A 16284-nucleotide genomic window follows, 5' to 3' on the forward strand; every position below is an offset into this window, starting at 1 on the left:
TCATTTTTTTTCATCAACAGCTATTTGGAATAAAGAGCAGCTTACTTCAGACAAGGCTTGGTACAAAGTTAAAGTTACATGAAACAAAGTTGAACATTTTTCTTCAATTATAAAATTGCAATGGTATATAAAATTGTATAGTTAAAATATTTTTTTGTCTATTTGGGATTCAAACTGAACATGACACATGCAAAGGTTTCAGCACCCTGTGAGGTGGGGAGTGATGCTTCCTTTGACAGTTCCTATAGCCAACTTAGACTTTTTGTTCATGCTTTTGGGGTTTTTTGCCCTCTCTTCCCTGCAGACATTTTCCACCTCAGTAATATTCATAGGTAATTGATGAGAGTGGAGTAAACCTTGTACCCAGGAGTAACTGCTTTGTCCACTGCTCTGCAGGGCCCTTTATCAAATAGATTAGGAGATACATTTCTGCTTGTGCTTCCACTCCGTGTCCTCACGATCCATTAACAGGCAGCCCCTCCCTCTTCTTTCACCCGGGCTATCTTCCCCCGGCCCCACCCTGTGAAGTGTACGCTTACTTTGAGGTGGGGGAGCCAATCAGATGGCAGCGTCTGCAAAGCCCCGGCCGATGAAGGATGATGATTGCAGTGTTTATTGTGATTTGGCATTCTGGAGCAAAAACCAAATTCCTCTCTGTACGATGGCGGGTGATAAGCGTCCCGTACGCAGCAGCAGGGCCTACGTGCCGTTTGGAGAGTAAAGACGGTGCTCGTGCTGGGTGGGGTGAGGAGGGGAGTGTCGGGGACTGGGGTGTGCATTATTTTCTGTCTGTTTGGCCGGTTATTTATAGAGGCTTTTACGGTAATAACAGGCTACACCCCAGAGGGCTTCTGGTCAGGTTCAGCCGTGTCCAGTGGCCTCGTTTTTAGTTGCCAACAAACGGTCCACGGCAGGCTTCAGTGCCCGCCGTGGCTAGGCCTCAGTGCGGTGATGGCGGATTGGAAAAGGCAGGAAATCTCTCCCTGCAGAGTTAAAAGTGCGCTCATTACACGCAATCTCACTGATGTGGGGAGGATTTTACAAGAGGGTACGTGGGTGAGGGGGGGAGTGGGTGGTGGTTTGTGGATGGAATTTCACATGTAATAAAGACTCCAAATTAGAACTGGGTCTTTGATCATTGGAATGAGTTAAGAGTTCCACGTTTTCAGCTCCACTTGGACTGCATTATAATTCCTAATAATTGTGTAGGTTAAAGAAATCTCCGCACTGTGGCTTTTGGAGACCATTTGGCTATATATATATATATGTAAATATGGCTTTGTCCCAAACGTTATGGAGCTTACTGTATATTGTATGCCTATTGAATGCTGATATGTCACATTAACATTCACCTATAGCCAGTTGGCTATTAAACCAGAACTGTGAACAAAGCTAATCAATGGATTAGTTTGGAGAAAGAGTTTATTACACAATATGATACTTTCTTTGCAAATAAATGTTCCAGAAAATCACCACTCATTTCTCACAGAAAAAGTCTGTTGTCAAATATTGATTAAGACCTGGGAAAACAGTTACCTTCAAGGTATAAATCCAAAGTAGTTCGGATGTAGATTATTCTTTCACCTTATCTAACATATTTTTATTGAATAATTTTGAAATTCCAAATAGTTTAGTACCTCCGGATTACCCTGAATTTTACATAATTATTCACATACATATACTGTTCTTTTAACAATCCATTTCTACCCTCTTTATAGAAGCAACCATAGCAGAATTATAACCAGCAGACAATGTAAGGTCAGCTACAATTATTGACTGTGTTTCCTTCCAAAGAGCACATTTTTGTAGTAGCCACAGAAGCTGAATTTAGAAGTCTCAACTCATCATTTGTCACTCTTTTGTGTAAACCTTTTGGCCTGATTGTTCTTGTAAGTGTGGAATTTCAAATTAAGTAACTGTAAAACAAATGCTAATGTGTTTTAATGTGAAAGAACGGCAGTGGCAACTTTGGCAATACTCGCAGTTCGTGGCATAATAATAAAACCCAACTGCTTGCAGTATTTCCACAGTATGTTGTATGATAAAAATTTGGCATTTCCTGTTTAACAACTGCAATGTACCCACATCCATGCAAGCTCAATTACAGTATGTGCCTGTGCATGTAAATCAAATCCAATTGCACCCTCTGTTGGGCAAAATGGAGGAATTCCAGTGGGAATCACAAAAATCCTAGATACGGTACTGAATATATCCATTAACAGTGTATCCAATTTTCCGGCCTCTTCTATGCTGAACGGCAAATGAGGTAAATTAAAACAATTGTACAAACAAATGTACTGAAAAGCTATGCCTGTTCTTTTTATGACCTGCCAGCACAATTCATTATTTTGAAAAGGAATCATTTGTATAGCTGACAATACTCATGTTTAAGCATTGAGCACAGTTATTTGATTTTAACATTGTTTATATTTTCCAGGATTTTTTAGTTTGGCTTTACCCTTGAAAGTTTGAAATAATGGATTAAGATTTAGACAAAGACCTAAAAGAACTACTTTGATATCAATAAAGGCCTGTCACTGTAGTATAAAGCTTATATGTGTTGCTAATGCAATCACTTCACCAGTATATTGGGAAATTATTTTTTTCTTCTGTTCTTTATCCAGTATCTTTTGTTTTTTTTTTAAGACCAACGCAGATAAATGGATTCCAGACACGCAAATACTAATTTTTAATACAAAAAATACCCAAGATATACAGTATAAGGCAAGCATATGATACAACCAGTTGTACAAAGGTTGTCGCAACGTGAACCTTTCTGCTACATTTGGAGGGTGCCTAAGACTGGACAGAGGAAATGGCTCTTGCATTTCTGTGCATGTTTGCCATATACAATATGACCACTGTGTCATGTAACTTTCCCAGGTAGAAAGCTGCCATTGTACCCTTGAGCAAGGGACTTCGGCTGAATTGCATCAGTATATATCCAGCTGTGTAAATTGATACTATATGAAAATGCTAAATGTGCACGTTGTTCTGTATAAGATCACCTGCTAAATGTCTGTAATGTATTTGTGATGTTTGTCAGATTGGAAGGTTGTAGGAGCAATACCCCTTACACACTGGCAAGAGATCTACACTGATGTCCTTAGGTTTAAGTATGTCTTGGTTCTCTGGCTTGGTTGAGTGGCTCATCACTAACCACCTGGTCTACCGAGGATTTGATATGTTGAAAGTTTGCGAGTAATCATTTAGGATGTCTTAAAGATGGCTTAAAGAATCTATGGCTCCCTAAGGCTCGGTGGAACAAAACTTCCCAGATTGACCAGAGATTTCTTTGGTGCATTAGTGTACAAAACTTCTTAGCTAAGTTTTCTTTTTGCAAAAATTGTACACAAATTGAAAAGTTATTATATTAAACATACTTGCTTGTATTATGTGATTATTGGTCTGCACATATTTGCCACACTTAGTATTCAATTTCCTTAATTTTGAATTATTAATTTGAAAAACAAGCCTCAAAGTTAAATGTTTTCTGTTTATTTGCTTGACTAAACAAAATAAGCTTCATAAAAGAGCAAAGTTCATATGGTGCATTTCCAATGGTGGTGTATTGCTATTCTGGAGGTAATCTCAACTGCAATGTCTGCGTGGTATTATTACATTTGGCCACAAGGGGTCAATCTTGTTGCAACAAATGTGACTACTCTTTACGTGTACTTCATGATTCACCATAGTCAAAGGTACATTACCAGGCCATTTTTCTTCTTCCTGCAAAATATCCAAAAGCCAAAATCACTGTAGCATTTGTCAATAACATTTGTAGCAAATAGAACTGCCGTTGGCTGCTCAAATCAGTCAGCAGTTGATCACAATACACAAGCCAGAGTGCTAAATGCAACAACCTTAGGGTTTAATATTTACGCTATTACCTCAGAATGAGCGAGGGAAAGGATGTTTCAGCCTAGCTTCAGTCAACCTCTGTCTAAGGGGTTCTCAAACTTTGCCTCCCCAACCACGTTGCAAAAAAATATTATCTGAATTTCTAAAATATTTCTAGATGTAATAAATTGCACATTTTTAGCTTTAATAGAAAAAAAAAAAATTCAAAATCCACTTGGCCTTGGAAGTGTGATCACTATAATGTATTACATATGTTGTACTAAACCCATCTCATTTAGATGGTACATGATGGTCTACACTTTGTACATTGCAGCCTGCCGTCTTGATTGAGATGGGGGTCCTCAACCACTCGGTGGTCATTTTGGGACCACTTGCTCTTGCCCACAGAATCATTTACAGATGGTTTTAGCTGTTTAAGCTCTAACACACTGCAGTGTTTGATTGGCGTGAAATTGAGGTTTAAACCCCTGCTACAGTTACTGCATTTCATCCACGAAGGCTGGCTGTGTAGTCAGTCCAAAAGCATCGCTGCTGTTTTACTCTTTTAACAGCTTTCTATTTTTTTTTTTAGTTTCTGCTCATATTTCAAGCATCAGGATGCCTGTCTCTGCAGCACATTTCTAGCTGTGTTTACGCTGTCACATGCATTAAAGGGATTCATCTTTCAGCAAGGCTACACTGCATGCAATGCGGCTGTGTGTGAACAGCACGTGTTATGCCTGTTTCAGGTGTCGTGAAAGTACTCACATAAAATGGAAATAGATGAGGTCATGTACACCAGAAGTGCAGTACTTGCAGTGCAGACGAAGCACTTAGTGCAGTACTGCAGTGTAGTTTTACCCCCCCGGGGTCTGTTTTGTTTTGGCTTGCCGTGTGTAAAACTTAAGTGGTTATACACATACCTTTTTCTCTAAAATGTTGAGTATGTCTAATGTAGCGTAACACATTTGTGCCGTTTTATCACTCTGTGTGCCCCTTTTCCCTCCTGCACTAGTGGAGAACTTACAACAGCAGCTATTTGAAAGCAGCTGAATGAGAAGCCTTTTCATTTTAATGTTGTCCTGGCAGAAAACAAGGATACAACTCAGGCCATCGTAAAAAAAATCCATTTAGATATCTGGTGTTATGGAGGGGGTGGGGTGATTTTGAAAATGAACACAACAAATCCAAGAAGTGAATGAATCAGCCATAGCTTGTGAACTTGAAATATAGTAGGCTGAACTCACTGTTTATTATTATTATTATTATTATTATTATTATTATTATTATTATTATGTGTGCATGTATGCACTACAATATCACAAAATAGAAATATAAGAAAATAAGTAAATGAAGTACATGTACTGTATAATGATGAAAAATACAAAAAAATACATTGGAATTAAATATGAGATAATGAAGTAATACAAAGAATAACTAAAGAATCTTTAACTCACCTTTGATATTGTGCCAAGGCTCTCCCATCACATCTTTTTATGGACTATCGATTAAAGCTTTAATCAGTAATCAATTAAAGCTATTTAATTAATTTAAAAACATTATTTAACCAAGTTGTAACTTGATATCACTGGCATCCAATACGAGAAAGCAGAATCAATAATCAATGTTTACACACTATGCAGGAAGGTACATGACAATAAATCTATAAACTATAAATAATGATGAATACAATCTTAAGCAGTAAAATTCCATGCTGCAAAGAGTGAGTATAGTGTCTTGGTTCTCTCTGTGAATTCTAATCCTCCATCTCAAATGAATAGTGTTCATCATTAATTAATTATGATTTTCTCTCCATATCTGAATTTGTATTCTGAGCCAAGATGCAGCATTACTGTAAAACATATCTCATTGATCATTTTATTGATGAGTGCATTAGGCTAATCACATTCGAAATTTTCATATTTAAATTTAGAAAAATTCTCTGTCACCTTCATTTAGGTATGTTCTTTCTCTCCCTCATTGTCTTCAATAATTTCTCTCTACTGTCTCTCTTGCTCCCCTCCCTCTCTTCCTCCCTCCTGTAATCCCTCTCTTTCTGTCATTTTTGCAGCAGACGCGCAATGAAATCCTCTCCCCCTTGATATGTTAGGTTTTTGTGGAATTTCCCACCATGGCTCGAGTGCAACTGATTTTTACCCCAAGGGCAGGCAGAGAGAGGTACTGGAATATGGGCTGTCAGTTGAGCTCCACACTCATGACACGCATGCAAACACATATATAAACACAAAGAAGAACATACACACAGATACAGTCCACACATACTTGTACGTAGACAGGAAGACACAGGCATACACATGCACACGCACACACGCACGCACACATGCACGCACTCACGCACTCACGCACTCACGCACGCACGCACGCACGCACACACACACAGTAGAGCACTGGCCAGTCAGCCTGCAGTTCACAGGTCATTGCCAGTGTTGGAGTGAATGAAGGACCCAGGGAGGCTTCAGTATAAAACGGTCTAATAATATGTAGGACTGGAGCAGCAGCAGCAGCAGCACGGTACAGGGGGGAAACACACCCACTCTCTGCCCCCATCCCTGTGCATCTCTGTCCCCTTTCCTGTACCAGCCACCACCCCTCCTCCCACTTCATCCCATATGGACTGGGCTACACCCACCTTTTTTGGCTGCGCAGTTATCCAGGCGGTGAGGCAATAGATAATCTCATTCATCCCCTCTCCCATCGGGGGCCAAAGCACCACTGGGCTGCAAACAGCAGATGCTCTCCAGGTTACGTGATCTATCAGAGCACGGAGGGGAGGGGCCTGTGTGTATCAGCGTGTGTCAGCTTGTGTTTGTGGGTGAACGGGGAGGGGGGCAGTTGTCTAGTACTCTGGAGGGCTGTGGTGTTAGGAGATACAGGCTGAAATCAGAAGTCATGTGACGAAGCAGGGAGTCTCTGCGATTGGCTCAGGCGGGGTATGACATCTGCATGCATCCCCTCCCTCCTCTTTCTTGCTCTCATCTCTCTCTCTCGCTCTCGCTCTCTTTCACTCTCCATCTCTCTCCCTCTCTCTCTCTCTTTCTCTCCTCTTTGCTTCTTTCCCCCTCGCAGCATCCTTCAGTCATGGTGGAGGTTATCATTGTGCTTGCCTTCCTGGACTAAAACTACAGCTCGGCCTCATTCGCGCTGTCGCGCAGCCTTCTCCTACCTCTGCTAGCAGCAGCACCGGACGTGTGTGTGTGTGTGAGTGAGGGCGTGCGTGCCTGCGTACGTTTGTGTGCCTCGGTGTTTTGGGGAGGGCCAAGGTCGATGTTCAGTGCCTGCGAGACGCATGCCGAGCTCCATCTCAGCAGCACCTCGTTGCTAGGGTCTTTCGTTACCCCCGGCTACTGTTTCCAGGCTCCTTGGAGATTGAGGAATGCAAATCTGCAACCATGATGGAAGGTAAGCTGTTCTCTCCTCCCTCCCCCCTTCTCTCTCTCTCTCTCTCTCTCTCTCTTCTTTCTCCCTCCCATCTCACTGGTTTCCCATGCTATCAGCGACACACCTATTAGGAGCACAAGAATTCCTGTGACTTGCATGTCATCCTCTGGAAACAGGCAGTGCTCCTAAATAGCCTGTGTATGTAAACACAATTGCGCAGCTAATTTGTTCTCTATTGCCCCCAACCCCCCCTCACCCATCCACCCACCCCATCTTGGAGGATTATCTCAATTTACTGTGCGGCTACGCCGATGTCCAAGCTGGATGAGTTTCCACGGCGATGGGGCGTGGGTGAGGAGGCAGCCGTGTGGCGGTGGCGGCCGCTGTTGCCGGGGCCATTTTCCAGAGGTGCTTGTGTGCGTGTCTGGCGGGGGGATCAGACGGCCGCTCTGGCGGAAATGGACGGCGCACGCCGCTCTGTGCCGCGGCCCTCTCCGAGCGGCAGGGAGGAGAGGCAGCCTGTCAGATGCAAATGAGCAGCATTTCATTCGGTGAAACAGAGCTGCAGCTCGAGTCCAGCGTGCTGCCAGCGCTGAAGGGGAGGGCTTGCATGTCTTCTGCATGTGGGAACGTTCAGCTCACTGGTCTTACTCAGTTTTCCGTGATTTCATAATGGCTGACATCACCGGTTTATAGTTTTCTTTGTAATATCCTGGTTGTGGTATGCTAGGGTTATGTTTAGTAAAGCATATCGTGACTCTGTGATCAATGGCCGGGTTGTATGAATAATGCACTTACTCATCTGTACTGGGTACAGTCAAGGGTGTCACTGACTACACTGATTTAATGATTTTTTGACTCTAGTCTTTTTTTTTACTGTCAAAACAAATGCTACCATTTGTCATCTCTGCCATTGGATCTGAAATAAAAAGCTGTGTGATTGTGTTTAGAATTCCCTGTATCATTGAAGTATAAGGAAAAAGGGAAATTCATACTGTGTGGATATGTATAGCAGATAACATGATTGCACTGACAGTAACAGTGTATAGTTTATCTAGTAAAAGAAGTTGAAGGTGGCAAAATCCTTGTGCTGAATCAGACAGAGTGAGGCCTTGGTCTCTGTTCTTCTGACTGACTTCATGCTCATGTGGAGTATATTACTGGAAGGTCCTAGGTCACTGGCTGTAGGGAAAGGGTCTTAAATTGAGCGGAGCTTCAAGGATGAGCATTGGCGGGCGAACCAGCAGAGAATTGCTGTGTTTCAAGTTTCGGGTGGTGTGTGGGTCCCCGTCGGCTGGCTTCTTCCCCAAGTCTCCTCGCGTTGGGCGCTGTGGGAAGGAGTTCGGGAAACAGCCTGGTGGCCACCCGCCAAACTCCCTCTACTGTCTGACAGGCTGGGCCACGCCCTGGAGGGTATAACTGACTGATAGACAGAAGGAGTTATTGAGAGATACAGTCGTAGTGCCAGGGAACTTCACAGACGGACAGACGAACATACAGAGTGATGGCAGAGATGCTAGTGTGAACAGTGATCATTACATAGTCAATCAGAGGGCCATGTAGGTCCTGTCTGTTTGAAGGACAGTAGCAAGACAAAGGGATTTGGTTGGAGGGTCCAGGCTGTGAGCTGGCCTCTTAGTGGCTGCTGGTTTTCTGCAATTATCTCCTCTAGGACACCTCCCGTGTTATTTACAGAGGCCTCTAATGCAGGGGTTCCAAGATTTTTCAGGCTGTGACCCACTTAAATGAAAGAATACATTTTCTTTGACCCACCCAACTTTAGCTTGATGTATTTGCTGATATGTCAGCTGCATTTGCACTGTTACAACTGCAGTGCTTTGGTGGTGTGAATGGTGTATTTGGAAAGTATACTCAGTAAATCATTTTGACCATGTATAGCGTAATGTGGCAGCTCACCTATATCCGTACCATGATGAGCAGAGTCGCTACTCTACAGTGCTTATCAGGAGGCACAGTTACAGATCAAACTATACGCAGGTTACACAGAAAGCCACATGTTTGCATTATTGTTACTCATACATTAAAAGGTCTGCTTAGAGGGTACTTGGTGGATACAAACAATATTATTTACTGATGGTCCTTTTTCATTTCCCCAGTTATGCATCGTTTAGTATGTTTTTTTCCTCAAAATTCACAATTGGCAAGGAAGCATTAACTGACATTATAAAATGGATAGTTCTGGTCCTGGAATTTGATTGGCCAATACAGTGATATATTACACAATATAGTAACAGCTATGATTCGACACACCTGTTCATCTTACTGTGTGTAATATCACTGGGCACATTTAACGAGAGATTGGACTATTGACAGTAGCTAACATTAATAGCTCGACAAGTTTTAACATTAAGTGAGCCACATTTGGGAAAACCCGCATTAAAATATATGGTGCAACAAACCAGGACAATAATATGGACAGTTACTTCACTTTTAATACAAAAACACAGTTATACAGCTGTCCGCAGATGACATCAAAATGTAGCATTACTTCCAAAACTTATGGTCTGTTGTTTGTGCCAAAAAAGTCCTCTGCTTTGTACATTCACCACTTATGTAAATTAATACATCCAGATCAATATACCCTATGCAAAAGTGAAGTTAGCTAGTTAGCTGTTTCTTTTTTAACAGCAAAGTGATTGATGAGTTAGAAAGTTGTAGGCTTCTTGTCAAGTTGGCATAACCAGGTATGTGAGTGTGTAATGTAATGTTGCTACTGTATAATTTAGGAGAAGTGACGTTAGTATGCAAAAATGAGTAAGCAAGCATTTTAGCTAGCTATCATTAGTTAATATTATCTTCCCTCTGCTTTCAATCGCCACTCAAAAGATAGATGATAATGTTAGGCTTCATGTCCAGGGAGTGATCTGAAAATGTTTCCTATAAGCTTATGTTAACTCTATGTAGAAAGCAGTCACTAACGTAGCTTAGTGTTAGCTAGATAGCTACTGTAAACACCCACTGAAACGCACAGTGAATGCTAGCATTGTTGTGTTGCTTGGCAACCATTCAGTGATGTTGTTATAGAACAATATTGCTTGGAGGAAGAATGTTATTGTATTTTTTATTAATAAATGATGAATAAATAGAATTGAACATTGGTGTCTTTTTTATTTGGCTATAATGTTAATGATATTACCACCATTTAAAAAAAAAACAAAACAATAAGGCACTTTATGCCATGCTACATTGTGAATATATTCACCGCTTAAAGGGGTTCCTAACATGACTTTTAGCCATGACTGTCTATATTCACAATTTAGCATGGCTTCTTGTGCCTTATTGCTTAATTAGATATCATTACAGAGACACTGTCACAGTGTCTTCTTGACAGTGTCTCCATAAAAAGCGCTATACAAATAAAGTTTAATTATTTTTCAGATTAACATTAGCAAATGTCAGTGAATTTGTCATTCAGGAGGGAAGGCTAGGGTTTCCAGACTGAGAAATCCTGTACATGTTTACAGTGTGCACTGTGCAATGGTATGGTGTCATCTCTAACATTTGTTTCTGCGCATATGTTATGCAATATTAATAACTTGCTAAGCATGAATATTGCATAAAAACCTAGGGTTACCCACCTATGGTAGCCAGTGAGATATGCCTGCTCCTGATCACAGAGTAGACATTAGACTTCTGCTTACTGCGTGACAACAGCATGTGGTAGCATAATGAAAGGTTTACAGCACAGTATGCACCATGTCTGATGATCTGATCAGTGGTCATGTGATCCAGACTCTAAAGAGGACGTCAATTGTGATTGCTACCACAGGCAATAATTCCAGTTTGGCCACAGCACTGAATGACAGTTTTGCATTTAATCTGGTTGACAATCTGGTTTCTGCATTGAGTATGGGTTTGGTTGCCGTGGCAACATGCAGTGCAGAGGATCTATAGCACGAAATGGGGTAGTGACTGTGCTGGCTCAGCAGTGGGCACGGCTGGGGGCGAGTCTCTGCTGGCACGGTCAGGACAGATCTGAGCCCAAATGCTATTGGCTCCAGGCCCTCTGGTCAAACGGGGGTGGGGGGGAGGGGGGTGATTTAATCTCAGACCCTGCAGGGAGTCTGGGGCCTTGAGGCGTGTTGTCTCATCCCAGGATGATCATTTTTCAAGCTGCCCAAAATCAACCCCGCCCCCTGACCCCTGTGATGACGAAACTATGTCAGCCTCTCGCCCATATCTCCCTGGGCCGATCAGCACACTGCTTGGAACTATACGTTGGTTAGGCTCAGTGTCTGTGTGAATGGTCCCATCTGGTGTTTTCAAACTGAGTCTTTCTACTTACTTTGTCCAAACTAATCCTGACAGTGTCCTGTTTGTGGTAACATGAAGCATCTCAGGTGCCTGTTTTTTTGGCCTTCTGTTTAATTAATGCTTTGACTTTATCTGTTTCTCATCCACACTGTTTGTTGGTAGTTGGGGCTAGCTGTGGTCTAGGAGTCTGGGTGCTTTTTCATTCTGTGGTGCAGATCTATTATCCTCTGTGGATGGCTTGTTAACCTTATGGTCTCCTGATAGATCAACCGATAAAGTGTACACAGTTTAGCTGTCACCCTGGTACTAAAGAGAGTCAATGGCAGGGGGGCAGGCAAATAATACCTCTTACCACGAGTTTAATACAACAGCTGAGATGGAGAAGAAGAGACTGTTTCACCAGTTAAACTGGGGAATGATTAAGTGTCCTAACGCATAGAACGGGGGTACCAGGGAACCTTCTGCCCACCTAATCTTTGTGGTAAGTGCTATTGAATGTTAAATGACCTCAGCCAGTTAAAATCTTGATTTAACCACTGATTCCGTTGACTAACCAGATGGTTAGCTCTCATGTTCCTTCTGTCCTGCATATCTTTTTATGACAGGAGGTTCTGCTTGGTAACAAATCTTTAACATCCTATGTTACAATACAGAACATCATTTTTCACAGTATTGCTCTTGTTTACACTGCTTCAAGTGTGTTCATAGGATTTGAAAATTTGGCTTCAACTGTTCAGTGTTAAGAATAGCAAGCTGACTTTGTAGAATCTGTAGTTTAATGTCTCAACCAAGATATGGCATCTACTGCAGTAGTGTCCTCATAATTGTACAGGGACATAGGTTTTTCTGACTGGCCTTGAGAGAAGGATGTCCCTTAACAATTAAATAATTTAACTATTATTAGCTTATCAACATGGCTTGATGTAGCAATTTAGTTTTTCCAGAAGATCTCATTTCTGAGAGGTAAACAAACCCAGCCCTACTTAGCTTCAATTATCAGGAAGAAGAATATCACAGGGTGGTGTAGCTACAAGCATGCTGAAAGGGTATGCGGTGTTTGTAGATCACTCGCAACCAAGGGCACTGGGATGTTTAAAAAAATAGTATTGTCTTGTGAGAGGGAACTATTGGTATGGAGGTGAGGAGGGTGGTTGGGCATGGCCACTCATTTTACCCCAGGAGTGATGATCAGGCTCACATCAGCCCCAGAGAGAGCAGGTGCAGCCAGCAGCGGCATGTGGCTCTAGGAACGCATGAGTCAGCCAAGCTGTGGGTGGTATCAGCTTCAAGGTGCATCATGGGGAGGAAAACAGAGACGGTAGTGTAGTTCTGTGATCCCCGTTGAATGATCAATCCAGTAGCTGACCCGTATCTTATGTCTTTCCAATTATAGCTCACATGCTGGTTAACTCGTCTCTCCATTGTGAATGAGCAAGTGGCATTCATGTCAGGCTAACCGTTATTGTAGTAGATTTATACAATTTTTGCATTTGAGACATATTTGTTTTCTGAATAGTCTGTACAGTCTCAGTATCAGAACAGCTCTAAGCCTTCCGGGTGGTTAAATCAAACTAAAGTGCTGGTCTGTAACACAGGTCAAATCCTGACTGTGCCTGACTGCCACTGCTAACTAATGTTGAGAGTCCCATGGAGCAAGACACAATTACTGGGAGGGAAGTAAAATACAAATTAGGGATAAAAATTATCGTGTGATGTGTATAGCTTTGGCAGGGTATATTTTAAACAGAATTTAATGATAGATTATGGCAATAATGTGTCGTAGACTGTACTCAATATTTGGGATGTAGGCTCCACGGAATCTTTGGAGTATCCTGCAGCAGCTTCGTTTGCTAAGATATTCCGGACTGTGAAACCAGCTTTTAATTCTAATGCCGTCAGAATTAGAGGTTGGGATCACTGAGGGCTTTAGCAACGGCTAAATCACAGGTCTCTCACAAAGGCTTAGCATCTGGAGCTTTGCTGTTCACGCTTCCTGTCTGATCTGTAACTCATAAACACATTTCACTGGTATACGGTGAATCTTATACCAGTTCCTGATATATCCAGTTTCTTATACCTTGTAAAACTCAAGGAGATTATGACCAGACTACTGCTAATATTGCATGTCCCTGCCTTCATTGGGGTGGACTGTGCTTCCATTCATTTAGGGATTAGGCAACAGACAGACATGCGTGTAGATTTTTCTAATTACCGAGTACCTTAATGCAAGATATAGTTGACATCCAGGGCAGACGAGAGAAAGAGAGAGAGAGAGAGAGAGCTAGATTTTGATATTAAACGTTCCAGCCCTTCCACTTAGCTCTCCCTCCAATGCCCTGCCATTTAAACTCATGCATGTGTGCTGCCTGTTACCTATTGCTGGTTGAATTCAGAAAAGTGCCTTCCCCCCCAGTGCAGAAGATTGGCAGTTTTTACAAACACCTTGCTCATGGGAACAGCTCACAGCCTGTGGTCACAGCAGCCTTTTCAAAAAGGCCACACGTGACAGACACCTAGGCTCCACAGGAAATAGTGACCAGCCCTCCTGGGTTTCCCTGCACATGTCTGCCAGGCACTGTTTCCAAGGAAGTATTGATCATGAGATGAAGAATCTTGAAAAACCTGCGTGTCTCACTCTCTCCATTCCACGAATGCCCTCCTCCCATCTCAGTATCAGTGGTCACATTCTTTGAGCTAATTTTCTTTTGGTGTCTGACATTTGTGTTGTTTGTTGATAGTAATATTTACACAGCCAGTGGTAGCATTGCGAGATTCAAAGAGAGAGCACTTAATTTGAATGAAAAGATGAAAATGAGATGCCATGCTCTAGCTAGCTTGTGCAACATGAGTAAATTAAAACTGAAATCACTCATAGGTTTTTAAAATATTTCCTATAGTCTGTGTGGCAAAAAATTGTTTTGATCAGAATGCCAAAACACTATTTGTATCTTATTTCATCCTGCTAATCTGTTACGTGTCATAATAAAATTATGATCATTTATTGCGTTATTACTGAGTAAGCATATCATGGAAAAATAGTTATTTTTTATCAGAAGGCAATTGAAGTAGTGGAAAATGCAGATTTTGAAATGTCCTGCGTTCCAAAGACATTCCATGAGCTAGTGTGACCACTGGATGTGTTGTTAAAACAGGGATGCACATATCCCTTGTGATACCTGTACACCATGCAGCATATGCTCATGATGGGGCCATTGCAGATGATTCAGTTGTTGATACAGGCAGGCACTGTTAACGAATGTTTGAAGGCTGCTTGGAGAATGTTCTTGTCATAATGTTACCTTGTAACCAAATGCAAATTTAATCATAAACTGGGTTCCTAATTATGACAAACAAATGGTTTGTGCATATTGCTCACAGTAGGCTAAGCTCGCATCAGCTTGCATGGTTGATTTTTACTACTTGAAATGGGTAATACATACAACACCATGGCAGCTCTCTTGCTGAAGCAGGCAGTGGCGCATGAGCTTGCAATAATGGGATTTTCCAATCTCACCATGCAGCAGAAGGCTACAGTTGCTGCTCTGAAACCAGTCATACCCACACGGAGGTCAAAATGAGGTGTATGTCTATAACGTAATCACCAGAGACGTGTCAGGGAATAGGGCCCTGGTGATGACGTAAACTACTAGCTGTTGCCGACCATATATAGGATGTGAAATAATCCCCCGCCCCAGTTCTAATTTGTTTGGAGGCATGGACAAATATACGTGTTCTGCTTTGTTTTACTCTGATTTGTAGAAACACAGCAGAGTGCAAAGCACTGTTAACCTGAATTGTTTCAGGTAACATCAGATGGGCAATATGTCAGATGTAAGCACTGCAAGCTGCTCTTTATAATGCAGTGTGATTCAGCTTTGCAAGGAGTGCTTTAGCCTTTTGCTGTACAACTGAGACCACCGAAATGGGAAAAACTGAGCCTTAATTAATGCTAAATTAGCAATGTAATCATCTGTTTTGCAAACTAGTACGCTCACACAAACAACTAAACAATTAAATGTATTACAGTTGTTGCATGTGCATGTGCGAGTGAACCACCCATGGAAATGAAAGCCATTATAATCTGTGTTGTGTTAAAGCTGCTGATTGTGTGCCTTGACTTGTGCAGCTACAGTAGCCCGTGAGGATCATAATACTCTGTGGTTTCAGGCTAAGGATGGAGGGACACTGGATCAGCTCCAGTTCTGCTCGAGAAAATTGGCAGGGACGAAAGTGTTTCATATTGCTTGCATCAGCACTAGGGAGCAAAATCATGGATGGCAGATTATGACTTTGCTTCTGGCAGTAATATGAGATGAGCACCAGTCTGACATGTATCTGGAATGCTCATCCTCCATGGATAATGTATAAATATAATATACAATGGACTTGAATGCCAACATGGTGCCTTCTTGCGTCCTTCTTATATAATTGACTTGTAGTGAAATGGCGCAGGAAAACCACACTGAAGAAAGGACGTCAAACTGTTGGCCATTACAGGTTCAGAATCTTATTCATACAACTGAATCAGCATTACAAGGCCCCAGAGCCCTGCCTGCAGAAATCTGTCTAGAAGGATATGGGTCTTGTCCTTATAGTAAGTACAGAATTTAGTCAATGGTTTATATGAGGTTTGTGTTATTGTGATGATCAGTGGTCATGTGTCTAGTCTTTGATCGTCTTAATTAGTTGTCAGTTTTAGTTCTGTGCCTGCAGGATGTTTGGGGGGAGGGGGGGTTGTTTCAGTGATCTTTCCTGATTGATTACTTATTG

General features: G+C 41.9%; 1 protein-coding gene across 1 annotated transcript in view; it reads left to right on the forward strand.

The window, feature by feature from the left end:
• The first annotated feature begins 6693 nt into the window (after positions 1–6693).
• The window catches only part of LOC135257906 (SH3-containing GRB2-like protein 3-interacting protein 1), a 40318-nt gene continuing 30727 nt past the window's right edge, over positions 6694–16284 (forward strand). The window contains 1 exon segment of the mRNA XM_064341120.1: positions 6694–7260. Within this exon segment, the coding sequence (XP_064197190.1) occupies positions 7251–7260 (10 nt within the window). The 5' untranslated portion in view covers positions 6694–7250.

This window comes from Anguilla rostrata, chromosome 6 (genome assembly GCF_018555375.3).
Source record: "Anguilla rostrata isolate EN2019 chromosome 6, ASM1855537v3, whole genome shotgun sequence".
Taxonomy (NCBI): domain Eukaryota; kingdom Metazoa; phylum Chordata; class Actinopteri; order Anguilliformes; family Anguillidae; genus Anguilla; species Anguilla rostrata.